General features: G+C 39.7%; 1 protein-coding gene across 1 annotated transcript in view; it reads left to right on the top strand.

Annotated features, from left to right (window-relative positions):
- LOC143387444 (VPS10 domain-containing receptor SorCS3-like) overlaps positions 1–23605 on the top strand; it is an 83968-nt gene that overhangs the window by 55208 nt on the left and 5155 nt on the right. Inside the window, 3 exon segments of the mRNA XM_077108448.1 lie at positions 1355–1471; positions 5492–5637; positions 14512–14611. Of these exon segments, the coding sequence (XP_076964563.1) occupies positions 1355–1471; positions 5492–5637; positions 14512–14611 (363 nt within the window).

Raw genomic sequence — 23605 nt, 5'->3', positions numbered from 1 at the left:
CAAATTAGATAATATTAGGTATAAAGAAGACAAACAGGATCCAGAGATGGAGGGTACTTGGGGCTGGTGAACAGGAGGCTTCCTGAGGTCAGTTGGTCAGAAAGTCTGCTAGCAGACTGAATAATGAGAAGAGCTACATGCTGTAATGTGGAGAGGCAGAGGTGAGCTGGGGTAGGAGAGTAAGTCTACACCAGGGTGTGGGAGAACAGGAAGGCTTGGTAAGAATCTAAACTTCACTGTGGAGTCACTCACAGGTTGTAGGGGAGAGCTTACCTGGGTGTGTCCTTTGGCAAACACTGCCCTGTGTTAAGGTATAGAAGCCATAAAGATGCACCCTAGAAACTTCCAACTCTGGGAAGCAAAACTGACAAACCCTGGATGCTGTGCTCTGGAATTCCTCACTGTCCTGGGCCTGGTTTCTTCTTCTAGGGCTGGGTCCCAGCCAGTGATGGGGGTTCCAGAGGTACTGAGGCTGGCCCATTCCTGGGACACAGGGGACTCCTTTGCAGGTCAGCTTTGGTTCAACATCTCCCAGTCATCTTGCTGAGCCTTCTGCATGCTGCAGGGCAGTCACCAGCCTTCTTCCTCTATCTAACAGCTCTGCAGGCCTGTGAGCTGATGGCTCACCATGCCTCCCCTGGGTCCCTCCTTGTTTTCTCCCAAAGATGATTCTGTTCATAAAATCTTTGCTTGTTTAATCCCCAACCCATTTTCTGGAGGATGCAGATGAACCCAGGCCTAATTCAGGGGTTACACAAAAAATGAACACAGTCCTCAACATAAGGAGCTTAACATTCCTTTCAATGAAACTTCTTTGCAGACAAAAGATAAAGTAACTATAATAAATAAAAGTATATAATTATATTACTATTATTATACAATCAAATGATAAAAGTATGTGAAAAACATAGTAGTTTCATTAAAAAATTAAAATGTTTGGGGTTTGGTAGAATGGTCAGTCAGGAAAACTTAAACTAGAGCTTGAAAGCTTTGTGGAAAGACAGTGGGGTGAATGGGAATTCCAGGTGGAGAAAGAGGACAGGGAAAGACCCTGGGGTCATAAGTATATCATGTATTCCGAGCTCAACGGTCAGTTAGTATCCATGAAGGCCAAGTCTGGAATTGGGGATAATAGTCAGTGTCTATAGAGCTAGGAGTGAGCCAGAGTCCTAGAATTTGGTTTATAAAGTAAGAAACTAATGAAATACCAGGGACAGGGATAGAAAATTTTCTTTCTCTGGTGAGTGTGAAAGGAGAGAGGACCCTCCATGAGGGCTTTGCATCAAATACAAAGTTTATGCTGCTTTACTAAACTACCTGACTTCCAGTAATCCACCTGCTGTTGTATCCCCAGAGGAATTCCGTTCTCTTCGCTTGTCCTTTTCTCCAAACCTGGATGACTACAACCTGGACATTCCTGAGTGGAGGAGGGACACCAGCAGAGTCATCAAAAAGTCCCTGGTAGAAATGAGTGCCAAGAGTTCTTCTCTCATTTTGACCCATTTTCTCTCTGTTCTTGGAGAACTTTATGGAAGAACACCTAAGAAGGGACAGGAAAGAGATGGAGCCACAGGAAGCTAGTTGTGAGGTGTGGTGTCACTGGTGCTGAGCCCCCACATGCAGCCCTGTGGCAGGCACCAGGGTAAAGAGCAACCGTGAGGGTCATGAGGTGCTTGTCCCTCTCAGAGTTGATTCTGCTTAGAGAGAGTTCACGATGGATGAGGCCTTTAGTGTAAGATGAGCCACTGTGCATAATGATGGAGGGGCATGCGCCAGAGTGTCCTCGTGGGCAGGTGTAATTACTAAGAGCAGGCTGGGTGCCAGCCCCACCACTGTGTGCAGTGAGGACTCATACCTGATGGTGGGTCATATGTGCTGCTTCTCTTAAATAAGACATTTCCCTCCTGTACCAGTATCAAGAGGAAGCTATTACTATTTTATTTTCATAGATGAGGCAACTGAGGTTCAGAGAATTTAGAAGACTTTCATAAACTCTCACAGACAATAGGTGACAAAGCTTCAGAATTGAAATGAAGGGCCTGAGTCCAGTGTTTAAGGTTTTGTAATGCAACATGATCTCCTGAGGTTTCTAGGAGCATCCAAGGGTGTACACTTTATCCCTCCCTGAGTAGATGTTTCTGAAGAGTGGGTAAGACACCCTTTGTGGGGGTACCATCTTCCCCGACCTACTCCACTTGCAGGAGTAAGCACAGTGGGATAGCAGCTCCGTGGCTGCTTGGACTAGGTGCACAGACCCAGGACATTAGGCACGAGCTGTCTTTTCCTGAGGTTCTAAACCCACACAGAAAACCAGTTTAAGTTTCTGTATATCCTACTCCCAACACATATTATCACTGATGGAAAATGGTGTTGTAGTAAGACCTTCAGAGAACCCTGGTCAGAAAAGAGATCCCATATCAGCCTCTCAGCATTCCAGTCCTCACACCATCACCTTTATTGACATTTGTTTAGCACTTAAAATATTCTAGACCCTTCCGTTCGTGCTTCATACTGTTTAATGTTAAATACCAAGGATAAGCCTATAAAGCTTGTACTCCTTTTACAGGTATAAGAGACATCAAGGAACTTGCCCAAGGTCATGCCACTACAAATTCAGGCTCAGACCTTCAAGGCTAAAAATCTCCATTTTGTGGTTTCCTACTGTTCCACAGTACTGCTGTCTATTGTCTTTCTTCAAGGAGAAACAGGGATGGAAGCCATATTGCGGTAGAGAAGGGGGATCTTCATGTGTCTCCTGGTAATTGCAGTCCAGCTCTGTCTCCATGGCTTCACCAGGCATGCCATTATTAAAGCTTCAACACTATGGCTACCAGGAAGGGCAGCTACTAGACTAAGGACTTTCTGTCTTTGGAGCCATCTTTCCCTGGAGTGACAATTGGTTTCTTTCTCCTGCTATTCAAGCGAGATGACTTACAACTTTTCATGAACCCACCCACAGCCCACCTGGTTAACTCTGCAACCTTCTAGAGACATGGGATCCCTTAGGCACCTAAGTATCCCAGGCAACAATCCAAACCCACCAGGTGATTGTGGGCACCAGCTCAGGCACCAGCTCAACAGTGATTAGCCTTCTGGGATGATTTCTCTTCACATTATCTAGAGGTCAGATGCCCTGGGCCGCCTCCTTCCCACCAGCTGTCCAGTAGGCCAGAAACCACTGCTCATCAGTATTCCTAAGGCTGCTGCATATTATAATCAGCTAAACAAGAATAAATGTGTTGCTCAGCATCCTTTAGGACAGGGTGGTGGGGGGGATGGTAATATCTTTTAGTACCCAAAATTTTCCAGTTACTCCATCCCAGTAGGCAGCTGATCCAGCCTGTGTTCCCCTGGAACCGTGTCTTTGAGATCATCAATTACATTTGGCTACTTTCCTAAGTCTTAAGGGACACATTGCCAAGTGTGCCCTAACAATCCCTATAAAATGTACAACTTAGAATCGGTTTATTGGCAGTTTTCTTCCTATTCATTTATGTGACAGAATTCGGTATAAAATTAGTGGTCCATTCCTCATCAAATTGGCTTTTGCTATTGACATATCATGATGAAATCTTTAATTAAATGTCATTCAGGAAGCATTTTTGTTATAATGAGGATGATTTAATTTAATCTCTGAGTTTACAATCTAATAGAGGCATTAAACAGCATGTGCTCAGCTGTAATGGGAGCTGGTATGTGTGTTTGTCAGGAGAAAGGAGGCCTAGAGTTCAGGTTACCATCACAGGCTTCACCGTGAAATGCAGCTTTATAAGCCTCATAGCCTCTTCCTAAATGGCCTTGAGCCACTATTTCACCTGCCTCAGCACCCATCTTTCCTGGGGTGGAGATAAGGACACATACCTAGATCCTGGTTCAGGAGAGACTTGTCTTGGCTGCTAGGGAGCTGTGGTCAGAGGCTTTACCTGCCTTGTCCTGGATCATGTCATCTCACAGGGTAGCTCCAGTCGAGTGGTAGACAGGTATGGTTATACACACAAAGTCCTGGCCATCTCAGCCCAACCAACAAAAACTCTGAAGGCCAGCCTTTCTCCCCACAGGTCCTTTGAGACTGGACCTACATGGCTGCTCAGTTCCTCCCCTGTCCATGCCTGCTAACTTTCCCTACCCCATAGGTGTTATTCTCAAGCTCTTCTTACTAAGTTCCCTGAACACTAAACTCAGAGTGAGCATCCTGAGGCACCAACCTGTGATGTGATTTTTTACCATCCAAGTGAGGTGGAACTATACTTGCTTGCTTTATTATTTATTTATTTATTTTGCATAAAACAATATCTATAGGTTACTTAGCAAAATTTCAGGCACACGATAAGGAATCAAATGTATAAAAAATTTGTGACTGCTTCAAAAATGTAGCTCCAAGACAGTCACCTACTTGAGAAACTAGGGAACAATGTACTGAAGTGTGTGGATTTGTAAATGACTCATGAAAGGTAAGCAGAGTTCTATCTGCAAAGACAGAGAAAAGACATCCCGAGGGAGGTGGCAGGCACACAGAGAAACACAGGTAAAACTTGATGGGGTGCACATAAAGACTGAATTGGGATTTCAGTGGTGGATGTTTAAGTGAGAAGGAACCAGTAGGATCATTAGTGTGGAAGAGGACTTGTCAGGGTCTCATAGGATGATTGCATGTAACAGAGTGAGGAGGGCATAATACAGGAGGTGAGTGTAAGGCTTCAGGCTAGGTAATCTGGGAAGGGCCTACTTCCTGTCACCTCAAAGATAGAATGAAAATGGCGGGGGGTGGAATGGCAAGTTCTTTTTTTGACAGATTTGTTGAAAGTCCTAGTGAAGAGCCAAGCAGTGTGTTCTGACTGACCATGAAGAGAAAAGATGGGATTATAAATATTGATTCTAGAACTGTCTAGAGAGAGGGATTGGGGGACACCCTGGGATATAAGTTCAAGGGAAAGCTAGAAAAAGGCAAAGAGGAAATTGAGTAATATTTCTAATTTTTAAGAGAAGCATTAGCACAGCAAGTGAAGAGCTCAGAGTGCTTCATGGAGCAGGACTGGCCATCAGCTTCTGGTACTGGACAGAAGTGAACAGGAGCCCCTGAGGGCTGTCCTAGTTGGGTTGATAATTAGAATATGACTGGTGGATTTGAAGAGTATCTCCACTTGGGTGACAAAGGAAAAAGCTGGGTTAGCATGGATGATGGCCGGGGGGGGCAGATAAAGAAGTTAGTGAGGGTCCCTGTTTTCTATTTGAGGAAATATAGGCAGTGAGAAGATAAGTGATGGGTGAGTCTCACAGTGGCGGAGCTGGAAAAAAAAAAAAAAAAACCTCTGTGGATCTCTCTGGAGTCTGCACTTGTGATCAGGGGTGCCTCTCCTGTGCCTTCCTGCCAGGAGCACCCAGGCCTCTGCCTTAATGTCCCCCACACACTTCCCTGTATCTTCTGCCTGAACCCACACCCCAGCTGAATACCTGGTTCCTTTTCACCATTTTCTACAGGACCTCACCTGAGCCTCTCTTTCTCAGGCCACAGGAATTCCAAGCCAGCATATCCTGGTGGCAGTACTGCTTCGTTTACCCATCACTGCCGAGCTCTTCGTCTTGCCTTACCAGGATTCAACAGGAGAAAACAAAAGGTCACTGGAGGATCTGGAGCAGGTAAGTCCCCTAGCAAACATTTTCAGCTTCTGTTTGCAGTCTGGGTCACCCCACTGCTAGTTCAACCATCACAGCAGCTCTGAGGGGTTCTAGGGAGCAGGGTCTGGGGGCACCACCTCTTTTGGGGAATCTTCCACTTTCTGGTTCCATTTCTCAGTCACACGCTGGTGGCCCTAACTGTAGTTTCACCAAATCAACACATAGAGGATCGAATTGCTCATACTGCAAAATACTTGGCAGCATTTATGATTAGTTAGAGAAATCTACGTGCATAGGCATGAAAACATGCCCAAGACATTATGAGAAAAAAAATCAAGTAGCTGATTGACACATGGACAAGAAGCCCACTTAGAACTTACTTGACTTCTTTCATTTTGAGTGTTGTGGGAGTCCAATGACACCTGTTATAAAAGCTACAACTTTGATTCAAATATTGATCCTTTTATTATCACTGTGCTAAGATGATCTGATTTGTATTCACAACGATTATGTGATATCTGCTCTAGAGCTCCTCTTCTGGCTATGTGAAAGTTCACCTTCTCTTGATTTCAATCAGTTCTGGAGAGTGTGTTTGTGTGTGTGTGTGTGTGTGTGTGTGTGTGTGTCCTGCCCTCTTTGGTCATTTTTTTTTCTTTCTCATCCTTTTAACTTCAAAAGGCTCTTCTCCTTCTGTATTGAGGAAGATATTTTTCTCCTTTATCCATTCAACTAAAATGATTAGTCTTGGTCTGTTGTTCTCGTAAAAACCAAAGGATTTGGGTTTCTCAATTCTTCTAGGAACATAGATTTAAAAGGGATTCCTCTCAACCACTAAATAAGTATTGGATTTGGCTCCTCAAGAACTTGGAGCTTTTTAATTTACTTTGAATAAACCCATAATCCAGTCCCATGATCTCTAGTCTTCCAGGTTGGCCTATGAACTACAATACCCTTACTAACAACAACCCCAAATTAAAGCTCAGTCCACCTCTGAGCATATATTCTTCTTTCAGCTGCTACTTTCTCACCCATCAGAAAAATTGCCTCTCTAATTTTCTCTGTATGTAAATCATAAAGAACATAGCTGTCCCAGAAGTCCCGGATGAACCCATTTCCTAGCCAGATGCAATTGGAGAGCAGGCGGCAGGTAACCTGTTGGATTTGCATCTGAACTTGCCCTCTGCCATGCTCAGCTTCCCATTATATTCTACAAATTATTATCTGAACTGTAATGTAATAGGAGAAAAAAATGAATTAGTTCTTACCACAGAATGCTGAGAACCTGAGGGGGAAGTTAATCCTTATCCAAGATATGGACATTTGTAGCTGTTCCTTTTCTGGAAATTTTAGGAATTTTCTATGAAATTCAGAGTATAATTATTTTAAGTATGGGAGAGAGTCCAGAGATAGAGCCAGATATTTTCCCAGGCATGAAGTCATCCATGAATTTCTATGTTTCATTCTGCCCCCACTTTTTTTAGTGTAATATTTTCTCAATGATTCCTTTAGGGGAAACATGGAAAGAAGGATCTATTTGTTAAACATGTTTATGCAGGATGTATCTTGCTTTGACTGCAGATTTGTTTTAACTTCTTTCCCTCTCTTCTCTGTCTCTTCTGGGTGCTTCCTTCACAGAGGCACACAGGTTGCTGAGGGAAGGTACTCAAGCAGCCTGAATGAGTCATTGAAAACCCATTTTATCAGAGATCTTAAGGCAGCTGACTCATTTGAAGAAAGACTGTGCAACATAGCACCCAGCACCCATGGGGGGGGGGGCATCAGCCATTTTGGTAGGCGATCACAAGTTTAGAGAAATGCAAACCAGGCTTCTAGTTTCAGCTCTGATATCCATGTGTCTATTTCATAGTGGAGGAAAATAAGGAACAGAAAAGTTAAATGATGTAGCCAAAGTCACAGCAATTCCATAGGGTGTTTGAGAAGATAAAATAAATAATATAGTTGGGGAACTTGGTTTGATAGAAGATATTCCATAAGTGGCAAGTTGATAATAGCTATATTTATGCTTATTTCATAATAGGAAGAGATATGAAAATACAAATTCAAAGTTAAGGCTTATTAACCAGGCATGGTGGCACATGCCTGTAATCCCAGGGATTTGGGAGGCTGAGGCAAGAGAATCATGAGTTCAAAGCCAGCCTCAGCAACAATGAGATGCTAAGCAACTCAGTGAGACCCTGTCTCTAAATAAAATACAAAATAGGACAGAGGACATGGCTCAGTGATTGAGTGCCCCCTCTGGGCTAAAAAAAAAAAAAAGCCAAATCTCATTAAATGGACCATATAGTCAGGGACGTATGTTGGAAGAGAGGGTGTGGAGAGTAAGCAAGAAAAAAAATTAGTGAATGGGATTTCACAAAATGGAGACAAAAACAAGGACAATACAAAAAGGCAAGAATGTATATTATTGATGTGAGCCCATGTAAATATGCAGATTTAGAACAGAAGTCTTACTTATATCATTTTAAAAGAAAATAGGATACCAAGCTAGAGATTGTAACTCTGATTAAGAAGGTTGGCTGCAGTCTCTTCCAGGACTCAAACCAAAGTAAACGTGGTGACCACACAGAGCCCCTGAGAAAATGGTGTCTTGGTTGTGCATAACATTATTACCCTGAGAGAAAAGTACAGTAAATCAACTTTTGAAACAAGACACTTTTGGAGGGCCTGTGAAATGGGCTGCCCACTGGAAACCTGTAATTTTCAATCTAGGTGGATCTTTCGAGCCTCTGTTCTGACTTAGTCTCTTAAATAACTTCCCGGGGAAAGCAAGTGAGCTTATGAACTCACTTAATTTAGAAGTCCAGAGATTCAGTCCCGGCATGGATGAATTCAGAGCTGTTCAGAAGTGCAGAAGTGTCTACAAATTGCTTCCCTCTGTCTCTCTGTCTGTCTGTCTCTCTCTCTCTGTCTGTCTCTCTCTCTGTGTGTGTGTGTTTTCCTTGCCATCACATGGGTGTTTTGGAATGAAGCCTGAACATAGAAAGCAAGGATGGCCACAGCACCAGCTGCCATGTGGCCATTTTGTCAACTCCATCCCACAGACAGCACCAGCCACAGCCCCAGGTTTGCAGTTCTCACCACTCCAGCCTGGGTGAAGTGGGATCTCTTAACCAATCCCTGAAGGCTTGAACAGAGTGCTTTCTGTGACTACCCGAGTGTTTTATGTGCTCTCCGCCTCATGGGGTTAGGGCAGCCCTTCCTGAACCAAATGGGCTGAGAGCAGGGCACTCGGTCCCTCACAGAAAGATGAAGGGGGAGGGAGGAGGTCCACTGGGCAGGCAAACACAACTGACTTTAAATTCCATGAAATACACACAAATTTTAAAAAAAATGCAGAGAAAATCCAAACAACAGAAATGAACCTCTCCCTTGAAGATTACTCTAAATCTTAGAGGAAACTTTGGAAGGGCTGACCTCATTCCCTCTCCTCATGCTTTGGCCTCCTTCTTGTAAACCTAAGTGTGCAGAAGCCCAGCAGGGAAGAACAAGGATCCTGGCCAGCGGGCCCTGAAGAGTGGGAGGTAAAGACCCAGCAAAAGCCCTGGACTCTCTTCCCTGAGCTTCCTGTGGGAGCTTTCCCAGGGGATCAGAGATGCTGGCTTGGATCGAGCTCTCTTTTCTGTGAAATAAATTGAAAACTCTTCCCTGTGATAGTACTTGACACTGTTATCAGGATCACATGGGCTGAGTTAATCAAGCGACCTTCTTCCAGGAGGCTTCCAGTCAGTCTTTCTTTCAGCTCTCCAGCAACTCAGAAAAGGCTCTCTTTCCCTTCGTGGCCTCTCTAGGGGTAGTGCATCATGCTGTGCTGAGGCCAAATGCTCAAGCATGGATCAGGCTCAGCCTTCCAGGCACCGCATTTTCCTGCTTTCCTCAAGTCCTCAGGGGTGATGAGTCTGCACCCTTCTCTCCTGATGGGAGGAGGGAAGGTCACAATGCTCAGGGAGAATTTTTGTGATGCTGTTCTGGGGCGATGATGTTGTTCAGTGTTGTCTTTCAGAATCCTTAAAGGCTATGAGAATGTTCAAAAGGAACAAAAAAAAGTCCATGTAAAATGTCAATCACAATGCATTTCCTTGTCTGTTTGTATTAAATTTCACATTTGACAGATGGCAGAATACAAAATCAAAGGGAGAAAGCAGAGGCAGATTTAAACATAGAATAGACTATTGGCAGCATTTTAGAAAACTAAAGATTCACTATGAAATGTAGTTAATACTTCCAGGTTGTATTCTATATCCACCTGGTCTACTTTCTTTGTTCTGAATTTTAATGCAAAGATTTGGATTACAAAGGTACTCTGGAGTTCACAAGGAAGGTCACTGAAATAGGAAACTATAACTAAAAGTAGAGTAGGTAAGAAACGGACCTTTTGGGGGGAAGAAGTTTAAAACTGGTGATGCAGAAAGAATTATTAGGGGTTTGATTTGTTTCTTCTTGTACATCATCCAGGAAACTCCTTCAGCATTTTCATCAAGCTGAATCTTTTCTGATAAGAAAGGATTGGATTGTGTGAACTGTGTTAACTCTTAGGTAGCTTTTGGCTGCATTGCCTCCCTGTGATTTAATCCTGACACTGTGTTGTGTAAGTTGGGGAAAATCTTCCTCCATTGAATATAAGAGAAAGATTCCTCAAATGCTATTTGAAGGTATCTTAAAATGTGACAGCATTAGGATTGACCAAGTGGGTCAGCTCTGGGGTCATCTCAGGCCAGGCTCCATCTCAATTATCTTGCCACAGTGCTTTTTTATGTTCATTAGGATTTGTGCTTCTCATACCAACATCATGGCTAATCGTTATATTTTGGCCAAGGTTAGCCTTATCATAGATAAATTTTCCAAACCCATTTTTAAACCTATATCTTCACCTGATGCCACTTCTTTGTGCTACACGTTCTATAAATGTGCCAATTGCTCTATTGTTCTTAAACTTCTATTTTTTCATATTTCAATGATTGACATTTTTGTTCTGATAATCTGAGACTGATTATCCCTAATGAATTTAATTAAAAGTAGTTTAGATTTGTGTAGTAATCATCACAGGTGTTGACTAAATGTTTCCAGCCCACTGCCTGTGTTGCAGTGTAGGATCATACCTGTGTATCTCTTCTGATTGGGCAGAGCCACAGTACTTATTCAGGCTAATGAATAAGTGATACGTGATATGTGTCACTTCCAGTCTGACAAGTTCAAGTGCCCATAAGCCTTGAGAACTGTTTTCTCCTCCCGAGGTATAGCAAATAGAAATGTTTAAAATGGCTGCTCCACTAGCCTGGTTCCCTGTGTGATCATTAAGAAATATCTATCCACAGTGGTTACCACGTGTCAGCAAGAAGTATGCCTTTATTGTTTCAAGCCTCTGAGAAGTTACCATGCTTCCTTCAGCCCACCCTAGTTGATTCCCACTGATGTACTTGATCATTATCTTTTATGAAGAAGGCAAGAAGAAAGTTGGTATTTTTCCTCTAGCATGTCCCCCTAGCTTTTATCCTATTTGTATTGAATCTCCACTGTCCTCTAATGTGGTAATTTAACTGAAGTGTGGGCTACCTTTGAATAATGTGCATAGTCTACCTAATAAGTAGACACTGGGAATGATTTGTGTTTCTTTGACCATGATTGTTTAGCTACAGTACAGTAGGAGGTGTACTGTGTAGGACAGCAGCATCAGGAAGATGTCATTACAGAGGATAAATGAAATTGGCTAAAAAAAATGCATTTTTAAGGCTATGAACACGAAAACCTTTAATCAAGCTCATATTTTGGTTTTAATTATTGGGATGTACTTGCTAAGAATTTGTGTTTTGTTTTCCATGTATTTTTATTGGTGCATTATAGGAACACAACTTTACAGGACAGAAAAAGAAATAGAAGTAAATTCTACCTGTTTTGGCAGGTTCAGTCTCCCAGATATCACATATTGTTTCACTTGGATCTTTATCAGGCCAGTGTTTTTGATCTGCTCATTTAGGTCTTGCTGTGCCTCTCTGTGTATTGCATTTATTGTACTCTTCTCAAAGCCCAGATGCTCCCAAATATTACAAAAGGTGCAGACTTGTGAAAATAATGTGACAGTCCTGAGATTAGAAATTGCCTATTCCTGTGGTCCATATTAGTCAGCTGACTTTGGGAATGGTATTTTAACTTGTGTGCTTCATGGATGAATCAGAGATGACAGTAAAATTAATAAAAGGAACCTTTCTTTTTTTCTATCTCCTAAGCCCACTTAGCCAGAACTTTCTCTACATATCTCTGGCTGTCTTTGTCAACTTGTTCACAGACTTTTTTTTTAAATGAAAATTCTCTAGATTACGGGTCAAACAAAGCTGAAGTCTAGTCTCAATTCTTCAAATATGAACTGGGTAAACTTAGGTCTGTCCAGTAATCTCTGTGTTCCACTCCACATAGACACCAGACATGTAGTATTAGGAATAACAGCCAGAAAGAAGCAATTTTATCAAAATAAAGTGCTCAATGCACATATAATATTCTTAAAAATATATGCAACCAGCTCATGATCTGATGCAAACAATCAAAGATATGCATTTCTCCAAGTAACATAGTAAATATTTAAAATGTTGTCAAAATCTGTCAACAGTCTCACAGTAATTTATTTGAGTAGAAAAGTACATGGTTCTAATTGAGGTTATTCTTGTATGGAATGTAAATTTCACTTAGTTTTGTTTCTTATGCACAATTTCTTTCCCACAGAGTATGTGTTCTTTATTGAATGTCCTTTGATGCAAGTTAAATACATGAAATATACTTTCTGCTACCTGATGATTTTTGCACAGCCTGCTTAGTTTTGTAAATGATACAGAACAAACCAATGAAGCAATGCTAGGAACCAAACACATCTAGGAAGTTAATCATTTTCAGAACGGAGTTTCCTGAAGATTATAAATGAGAAGCATGCAGTTCTGATAAAACCTATTTTATCCTTTGCTTATTTATTTTTCTCTCTTGAGGAAAAACATTTACAGGGATAAGAAATGAGTATAGCTTCACCTGGTTGAAAGAGGAAAGTCTTTCTCTTACAAGTACATTGTTCTCTTTTGTTTGTGATAATTTCTACATAAAAAGGTAAACTTTTAACTTGCTTATGACAAGTCTTTCATATTGAGTTAAAATAATTTTTATGTAATTACATATGTTCATATATATATATATATGTATATTAAACATTATTATATGTGCATGTTTGTATCTCACAGACAAACCTTTATTAAAGAACCATTGTCAGATTCCTATCAAGACCCTATCAATTGGATGATAAGAATAAGATAGGAGGACTGGGGTTGCGGCTTAGTGGTAGAGTGCTTTCATAGCTCATGTGAGGTACTGAGTTCGATCCCTAGCATCACATAAAAATATAATAAAAATAATATCCCAATAATGTTTAAAAAGAGAAAAGAATAAGGTAGGAAAGGAACTTACAGGACATATAGGTAATCCATTTGATAGATTATTGATTAGAAATCCATTCCTCCTATAAACTGGAACCATTCTGGAAGATTGTCAGTACTCAAGAAAAGGAGTATCTTAATAGAGAGGAAAAAGTTGTTTTCAACATAGTTTTAAAAGTCTAATTTTTCTCTGTGGTTTGCCAAATGAGAGCATTTGATGTACTGGTATTACTCAAGATCCCAGGTGTCCATCCATAGTGCATGGAGAATTATCCCAGGCTCCTGTTATTCAGCAGAGAAGTTCATCTTCAGGGCAATTTAGTTCTATTGCCAACCAGGGCATTCTTTAAGGGTCTCTGCTGCCAAACTAAGCCATCAGGCCCTGTTTAATTATTAAAGAGATCAAAAGTGTCATTTTGGCAACTCAGTGGAGAAAATGAAGCTTGATAAATTGAAAAAAAAAGGGGAAATGAAGAATTTTACCAGCATAATGATTCTCAGAAAACATCAATTAACATTTAAATAGTGTATCAAATAAAATATGAACTTTATGATTAAAACAGATTATTAAAAATAGATAAGGATACCAGATAAAAAAAATAGGAGCGTGATTATCCCTCATAGCTTTGCATAAATTCTTCAAAAGTATAAGCAAAACTGGGTAAAAGTCTACTCTAAACAAATGAATACAATTTTACCATATCTGTAAACTTTGCATTGTAATATTTACCAAAACTAAGTTTGGCACCCCATGGTCAGGTTCAATATTCCATGGTCCAGAATTCTACGTTTCTGTCCAGTTCATGTGCCAGCCGTAGGAGCAAATAAGATCACTGCCCCTGTTGGTTACATTTTGTGTTTGTGAATACACTTTGTTTCAACTATACAATTTATTATTTCATAAGAATTTTATGTACCATTCAGTAGTACCCTCAAAGTACCTTGTCTGGGAGAGCCATGGGGTACAGTTTGGGGGAGGAAAGGAAAGGCAAATGAAATCTCATGAATCTTACCAGAATGTGTATATTGGGGTTGTGGCTTAGTGGTAGAGCGGTTGCCTAGCACATGTGAGACATTAGGATTGACCCCCAGCATAACATAAAAAATAATTATAACAAAAAAGAAGTTTTTATCTACTTCCTTTAAGTCCTTATGCATAACAAATGCTTTCTGAGAAAACTAAGAGTGACTTCTCTAAGGTAACACAGGGTAAGTTTTAAAAGTAGAAATGATCTTATTTGCTAATATTTTGTTTTTTAGCAATCAGGATGTAAAGTCTGGTCATTCTTAAAAATAGTTCTATCTACATACTCCAGAATATAACTCAAAATCATTTAAAACTTGCTTATACAATTTACAGGTATAATGTTGGGATACCTCAATAAGAATAGTAATATTTCTCAGCATTTTTATTCATGGTCAGTGATAACAGTGTTGGTAGCACTAACTATAACACTTCTTCTTTCAGATATCAGAAGTACTGATCCATAAACTCAACCAAAACTCAGTGCACTTTGAATTGAAGCCTGAGGTCCAAGTTCTGGTCCATGCAGCTCACCTAACAGCAGGTCAGTTTCTGTGTCCCAGGACTCTGGCTAGTGACCCTGTCAAAGGGAAAGACCAGACCTTTGAAAAGAGGTGTGAAACTTATTTAATTAAATTTTCTATTCTTTTCAGAAAGCAGACTAGATCTCATAATCCTCTCCTGTGGCCACTGGAGCTACTTACTCCCTATGAATTTAGAGGTTGAAGAGCAACTGAACCTGATATTCCATACTGAACTCCATTTTAAGGGATCACTATCTAGTCCATCATTTGTGGTCTAAAATTCGCTTTATAGCATACTCAGCTTCTGAATAACATTCTCAGGCTGTATGTTGTGCTCTGCACTGGTGTGATTTATCAGAAAACCCTCCTTTTATCAGAATTATCTATTGAAAGGGGGAGCATCCTAAGTCAAGCTGGATAGACAGCTAGCCTCATGTTTCCAATTCTTCAACTCTGGAGGTACGCCAACATTTCGTCATTCTTCTTTCTCTCATAGTTCTCTCCCATAGTTTATTATTTCTGTTTGATTTTCATTTGACTTATTATTTTTTTATTATGTGCCAAATATTGCTCAGATTATTGGGGGGGATTTGAAATATTAAATGCTATTTTAAAAAATGTTCATGCAAGAAGAATTGGGTTAGAGCTGGGACCAAGTTGAAAAATAGGAATTTAAGAATTTATTAATTAACTGAGACTGGTTTGGCCAAGACTTGTGTCAAGATTAGCACTTTTCAACAATTGAAACAAGGAAGCCAAATTTAAGAGGATTCAGCTTTTTGTTTGAGATTGATTCTAAGTTAGAACTAGCTATCTGATTTAGAAAAACAATACAAAAAATATTTAAACAGGTGTTAGACTCTATCTACCAAAGACAATAGAGAGAGTTCTCCTTTCACACATGAAAAGACTGACACTTTGAATGAAGGATTTGTGGGATGAGATAATTGCCATAATTTCTCTCTTTCTTTATTTTCTTTTTCTTTGGTACCAGGGATTGAAGCCAGGGGCACTCGGCCACTGAGCCACATCTCAGCCCTATTTTGTATTTTATTTAGAGACAGGGTCTCACTGAGTTGCTTAGTGCTTCACCATTTCTGAGGCTGGCTTTGAACTCACAATCCTCCTGTCTCACTCAGCCTCCCAAGCCACTGAGATTACAGGCATGCACCACAGCACCTGGTTTTGCCACAATTTCTTTTAATTTGAAATGAACATATTCATTTTTGGGTGCCTAGAAGAGAAGCAGGAGGAAGTCTGAAGAAAAGGAGGAAGAGTGAGGAAGAATTCTCACTTCACTTCACCTTCTTTTCCGTTTCATCTCCCTTGTAGGGAGGGAAAATGGTTTTTTTTTGTTTTGTTTTGTTTTAAGAAAAGGACCACTGTTTGCAACATTTCATTTCTCATAAGCAGGATCGCTAATACCTTCCCAGGGACCATTATAACATGCTGCTGCATTCCATTAGTTGCTTAGCAGATGTTCAGCAGTCGTGTTTTAAAAATGTTCAAGCCAGAGTCTGTTGCCATTGAGACGGCAATTCATAATTTGGGTTGTCTCCAAGGGAAAAAGAAATGTCTCCTTTCGGGAATTCACTAGCCTTATTTTGGTTTTTAAATTCCGTTCCCTGTTTTCTTTCATGAGAATACAAGATAAGCATTTGCAGATACCTGAGAATCATCCAAGATTGGTTTTGCTGGTTTCCTCCTACATGTCAGAAAAATGTTTAAGAAATTCTCTTTGCAGGAGAGATTTGAAATTGCATGCGAATAGGAAAGAGATGAGAAACATGTTATCAATAAGTTTGAGGAACATGACCTCAGTGGCTCCCTTAGGCATTTCTGACTTTGTGGCTGCCAGTGACCATGTTTAGCAGACAAAGTCTGGGGCATTACAGAATAATCCAGAGAGTTGGAAAGGGAGTAAAAACCATCATGTGGGAATTGGACTGGAAGCACCAGTGTTTTGACCAAAGTGTATCTTTGCTTATGCTATCCCTGATTGGAATATTTTTCCCAACTTCTTCATCTTTCTTCATCCCCTTATTCTATTTGTATTTTAAGGCTCAGCTCAATGTCAATATTCACATAGAAACTTTCCAGAGAGCTTTACCTAAATAATATCTTCCCCTGGTCTGAACTCACATGTACTTTTAAATCTATATCTTTCTGATGATAATGGTCATGACCAATTGTTACCATGATTTTCATCATTCTTATTTAAATCCTGTGGGTGTGGTTCATTGTATCTTTATATTGTCTTCATCATTGTACCTAGCAGAGAACTTGTACATAGCAAGTACATATTACTTTGGTAGCAATTAGATGTGTAATGAATGTATAACTTTAGCAATGTAGTCAAAATCTCATTCTCTCAGTTAGTCTTTAGATCCAACTTATTCAGTTGGGAATCATATTCCCTGTCACAAAACAACTGGTTTGTGGAGACTTGCATATATTTATCCAATAAGCATCCAGGGGAAATCCACCTCATTTTTCCATATGGCATTAATTATATGTGGCAAGCATTGGGAATGGGCAGGTTGAAGGAAAATTAGATTCATGCTCTCTAGATTTTTGTGTCCTAGAAAAATAGGTCTGAGAAGGACTCAAAGAAGGACCACCAAGAGGCTGTTGCTGAAAGAGAGTGAATCAAGTACAACTTATTAACCCTTATTCTATGTTCTGCTCCCATACAGGAGAGTTTCCAATATCAGAAATCAATGTTACATCATGATGGGGCTCCAGGTCACATACCTGTTATGGAACCAACCTCACCTTACCAAACCAACATTTTTTGTGACATTTCCCTTGCCTTCCCTCTCTCTCTCACTTATGCATTTTCCTTGCCCTTCTGAATTACACATATGTGTATATATACATATATTACATATATATGTGTGTGTATATATACACACATATATAAAAGTATGGCATTTATTTATTTATTTATTTATTTTGGTACGGGTGATTTATCTCAGGGGCACTCAACCACCAAGCCACATCCCCATCCCTTTTTTAAAATTTTATTTAGAGATAAGTTCTCAATGAATTGCTTAGGACCTTGCTACATTGCTGAGGCCAAAATTGAACTCAGAATCTTCCTGTCTCAGACTCCTGAGCCACTGGGGTCACAGGCATGCAACTCAACTTGAATAATATATCTTAAGTGCAGTGAAGTCATTTTAAGGGGAATGTTTTCCAGTGATTCTGGAAAACTCTGATTCAAACCATTTGGTTTCTATAAGTACTTGTGGAAGAAAAAATCCCATCCATTAAGAAAATATTCATGAAATCCCAAAAGTTGTTTCATTGCTTCTGGTAACTTGAGATGTATGATCTTATTCCTCACATGACTCTAGCCCTAGTTTTGCAATTATTACTTTAAACCTGTGGTTTCTCAGAGGTCATGAAATGAATTAGGACTCTCATTCACTCTATACTGGCTAGACTTGAAGCACAGGTGCTAGTACATGAACATTCACTAATTGTAACTACAAAGAATAAAAAAATATATTAGTTGCAGAAGGTTGGGTAAGGATGAGACTTTAGGTTGAATGGAAGTTCACCCAAAGGAGAGGCAATAAGCCTGCCGGGTTGAGAGGCTATTTGAACAAAGTTGCAGCAACAACTGGTTTATGCATCCAATTATGAACTGTTTTATGTGGTTCAGGGCATCTAAACATGAGCTGTCAAATATTCATAGTTGGTGTGTTTATTGTAAGTAAATTATGACAAAGGGGAAGGGTGCAAAAATTCAAGGAACACAAATATGCCAGTGTATCATAAACTTTATTGACCCTCATCCATGTGTACTAGTGAGGAATCTCATTAGTGTAGGTTGGAGATAGTAAAACATGATAAATGTGGGGAAAAGAAAAAGAAGTACAAGAAAGAATTTTTTAAAAAATAATGTTTGAGTAATGGTCCACAATCCTTTCTCTTTATAACATAGATGTTTTCAACCCCATATGTCAAGAGATGGTAATTTATTTGATGGCAATGAGGATCTAGCAGGAGAAGCCTCTTTCTTGGTTTTCAAAGAAGATAAGTTTGGTGGTTTATGTTGGGTTTGATGTCATAAAGCACATAAGTGAAACACCCCATCAGGAAGCTAGAAATCAGAGCTTGAAAACTCATGTGAGAATATCAGGACCTGAAAATACATTCAACTTTGAGTTCAAATTTACCACCACCTACCAGATTTTCAGGTGAGGGGAATCTGCTGACAGGTGGTAAATTAAAGCCCTAATTTGCTGGTACAAATCTTTCAAGCTCCATCAAACCACAATCTTTGTTTTTGTGGGCAGTCATGTTCATGAATAAATTTAGTCTTTATATTTGACTGGGGTCAGGGACATTGGGAAGTGGCATAAAAATGTGTTGATTCTTCTACCATAGAACAGATAATGGTTCTGCATGAGATAAAGAGACAGCAAGAAAGGGGTCACACTGACATTTTATTTGAGTAGGCAAAAGTCTAACTAGATTAATCCACACTAAACTGTAAACAATAACTTTTCAGGGATTATAGGCATTTCTCAAAAGTTGTTTATTGGGCAAATGAACTAAAATCTGAGTGGTGATACTCCAGTGCAGAATGACTAGTAAGAAAAGGGCTGACACATTCCTTCTACCCAATTAGAATGAGTGAAAACCAGTTCTATTGTTGGAAAAGCTATTTCTAACCTATGGTAGGAGATATCTGTTGTAAATCATTTATTCTCAAACCCAAGCACATTTCAGTAAACTTATGAAACTTTGAAAAAAGAGAATTTTCAGACCTCACTGCATTCAGTGAAGCATCCCAGGAGTTCTCAAGGGATGATATCCAGGAATCTGCATTTTTTTAGCAAGTTTCCCAAATCATGCTTATACAGCCATCACTTTCACCAGCCTCAATAACCACTGTTGGAAAGCATTCTACAAATGAAAATCCATCTTCAAAACAAGGGAAGGTGTTGGCACCATCTCCATCAATGAATCTGATTTATAACTAGTAATCCACTCAAACAGAGAAATAAGAAGGGGCTGTGATATTAACTATGAGAGAAAATTATTAATATACATTAAAATTGAATTTCCTGGCATAGTTGGAGACAGTGTAATTGGCAGAAAGGTAGATGACGGGGAGCAAAATGAAATGTGCCTCCAAATCTGGGATGTGCTCTATCTATAATCTAGAGGAATGGCAAAGGCCAGCCAAGCGCTGTGGCCGTAAAGCTGTTGAAAAATGATTAAAGTATGAGTGAGAATCTTAGTGGCAGATATAATTGAATAGCCGTGAGTTTTATGAGAGTTGAACAAATGATATTATCTAGATAATATTCATATGCTAATAGGAGCAGAAAATGAATGATAAATCCACATCTCACTGGATCCCTACACATACTTCAAAATAAGGATGCTGTCCTACCCTTAGCTTTCCAGACAGGTCATTGTTCTCCTGGAGTTTTGGACACACGTGATTAAAAAAAAAAAAAGAAACAAAGGTTAATATTTCTCAAAGGAAGAGCCTCAAATCTCAGGTTAAATAAAATATATATTAAAAATTGCACAGTAATGTCACTCATACTGCCTATCAGTTGCCTTTTTTAAGCAGTTACATTTAGGATAACTGTCCTTTGTCAAGGGTATGTGTGGGTTTTGTAATAAAACTCTTATCTTGTGTCATCTTGGCTTCCATGGTTTTGCTGACTGGTTTAATTTCTTTTGTGGGTGTAATAAAAAGATATTATCACAGAGATATTAGAGAATTAATATTTCCAGGCTTCAGTCGATGCCACTGGACATGTGATAAGTAAGGGTGGAGCATTAGCAGCTCCAAATTTCAACCTAGGTTGTCCAACTCATGAATTCTGCCCTCCGGCTTCCTATTGAGAAAGACACTTCCTGTGTGAGGATAGAACTGGCATTTGTCAAGAAGCTTTGAACCCTACAATGTCATCTAAGTCACAGCATTACAGATGCTACTGTCAAATGGTTGTTGTGGAGCTCTGAAATGTAAAGTGAAATAAATTGTTCCCATAACATTTTCCACTTAGGAATGGAATTAGTACTAGTGAAACTTCCACAGCCAATACATTTCTCTATTTAGTCTCTGGTTGCCTTATTATCTACACAGTGATCATTTAAAGGTCTCTTGTGAGTAACTGAATAGTGATAGTATTTGTTCTTCATTTTGTTTTTCCTAAAATTAATTGTTTTCTTCTTCAAATAATTCAGTTGTTTCACAGATATATGCAAACGTGGCTTTTGACAATTATGAAATCATTATGCTGTTAAGATGAATAATCACAGGTGCTCAGAGATCTAAATAGATCCCTTATCCCAGCGTGATGAAATGAATGTGATGTTTTCATAAATCTATCAAAGATAAGCAATGGAGCTATTCCTCAGCTTCTAATAGATTCTTTTGTCATCATCGTCTTTTTTTTTTTTTCATTTTTTTCAATTACCTGAGCTCATAAAAGAACTGATCAGGGTAACTGGCCTGAGTTGACCAGCCATGAGGAGGCAACTAGGAAGCGCTGGTCTGGGGGAAAAAATGAGAAAACACTTAAAGAGAAGAATCCAGAACCTAGGTCCAGCTAGTCTTCAGATATTAACCAAGTTTCTTATACCTAAAGTGATCGGACTGTCCTGGATAATACCTATTTGTCAGTACAAGCTCTAATACTCCTTTATTCTTAAAGTGTTCTCTTTAAGATGGGTTTATTTTTAACCTGCCTTACCAATTTCTTACCAAGTATTGGATAATGTGGAACCCAGTGGTGAGACTTGCCAGTTGGATTTTAACTAGTTGAAAGAGAATTTTAAGGAGAGGAAGTAGGCGTGGCTTTGTAACAAACCACCTAAAAGGTCAGCATCTTAAAAATAAGCTTTTATTGTTGCTTCTGAGTCTGTGGATCAGCTGGGCGATTCTTCTGGTCTTGTCTGTGTTCTTCCTGCTACCATTTAATGACCTCCTTGATCTTGGCTGGGCTGTCCCACGTGGGAAAGAGTAGCTGCATAGTGACTGCTCTAGATTGGCGTTGGTTGGGATGACTAAACTGTCCTCCACGTGGCCTCTCATCCTTTAGGAGACTGTTCTGGGTTTGCACACCATGGCAGTGTTCCAAGAGGGACAGAGAACAGGACACAGGTCTTCAAACACATGATGAGCACACCATCACTGCTGTTACATTCCATTGTCAAATGCATGTTGTCATGGTAACCCAGACTCAAGGGGTGAAAGAAACAGATTTTACCTCTTGGTGGGAGAAGCTTCAAACTCATTGTACAAGGCCTGGACACAGAGTGTTAGAAAATTGAGCCAGCAATGTAGTCAGTGCCCATGAGGCTGACAATTCACTAAGGGGAGACTTGAAATGTTTATAGGTAATTTTTAGAAAACTCTGAGAGCCATAGTCAGATTCAGCTACTAACAGCAACAAAGAGATACTTTTGGTTTGGTTTGGTTTGGTTTTCATGACCTAGAAAATATGAAAGTCAGGTATGCCCTAAAGATATGGGCTAGATAATTTTATGAGTGATAAGTCTCAACTGATTGTACATAATAGTCATTTATGTATATATATGCAAATGCACACACACGCACACATATATGTATATACACACACTCATATGTAAATATAGATTTTGGAGACTTAGTCTCAGAGATCATATTAGTCAATTTTGCATAACTGTAATGAAATACTTGAGACTGGGTGACTTTATAAAGTCAAGAAGTTTATTAAGCTCACAGTTTTGGAGGTTCAAGACTCACATCTGATTATAGCCTTCTTGCTGGTAGAGTATGAAAGTGGACATGGAGCATATGTATATGTCTGTATTCTTTGGTCTCCCTCTCTCCTTATAAAGCCATTAGTACTCACTCATGGGAGCTTTATTCTAGTGATCACCTACTTCTGATCACTAATGAAAAGCCCCACCTCTAACCACCATAGTCATTTTAAATTTCTACCGCCTTAATAACTCACAATGGGGATTAAATTTAACACTTATAACCCTGTGGGACACACTCAAACCATATCCAAGTCCTATCATTCAAATTTTTTTTCTCCATTGCAGCATAAGGATCTGCTTTTCCACAGTCCAGGTAATTCTGATTAAGAAATTCATAAACTACATTTTGAAAAACAATTTATAGAGTAACAAGGGTTTCTCATTGAATCTCTTTGTGTATATGCACATGCACGCGTGCCTGTGTGTGTGTGGGGGGGTGTTTTTTTTTGTTCTAATTCATTATACATGACAATAAAATACATTTTGACACTTCACACATAAGTGGAATATAACTTTCATCCTTCTGGTTACTCATTGTCTTTCAACCGTAAAAAAACCAAAGACCTGTCTATTCATTATGATGAGGTTTGTTCTTGGAGGTTCTCATGACTCATGATTGTCTTTACTCAGTCAAGTGACCTCAGCTCTCTCTGACAGGATACTTCTGAAGACTAATCCCCAGTTTAACTTCCATACAATACTTCACAAATCATTGAAACTATTAAAAGACAAACTGAAGCACTCTTCAAATACTGAAGAGGTAGAGTTAGATAGACAAAAGTTTGGGGATCCCCCAAGGGGCACTTGGGAATGGCCTTGATGGGTGGAATGTTGAAGCAAGACAAAGAAAATAATGTGACTGGATGAAGTGGAGGAGTAGCCTTATTGGATTATTCCAGTCAGAAGCCCTTGATTAAAGATTGGATGGTAATTTGTGACTGGTTAGCTTAAATTTTGTTTTCCTACAATATGACCATTTATGCTGAACTGGGTTTTGGCAAAGTTCAGAGGAACCTAAGCTGCCTCAGTCAACCAGACTCCCAGTTACTTACTTAGCCAACTTCCCTGGCAATTCCCATCTATTCTGTCTAGTGGTCCCACAGCTTTATCCCAATATGGTACAGCAGTCATTAAGACCATCACAGTTGGGCTTGAATTTGAACTGGAGAGAAGTCCACTGGCCAAGTGAGCATGAGTTTTTATGCCCATTTTACACTCTAGGAAAGCTT

This window comes from Callospermophilus lateralis, unplaced genomic scaffold, assembly GCF_048772815.1.
Source record: "Callospermophilus lateralis isolate mCalLat2 unplaced genomic scaffold, mCalLat2.hap1 Scaffold_79, whole genome shotgun sequence".
In the NCBI taxonomy this organism is placed as follows: domain Eukaryota; kingdom Metazoa; phylum Chordata; class Mammalia; order Rodentia; family Sciuridae; genus Callospermophilus; species Callospermophilus lateralis.
The sequence above is the reverse complement of the archived record's forward strand: the minus strand, read 5'-3'. Positions and strand labels throughout refer to the sequence as shown.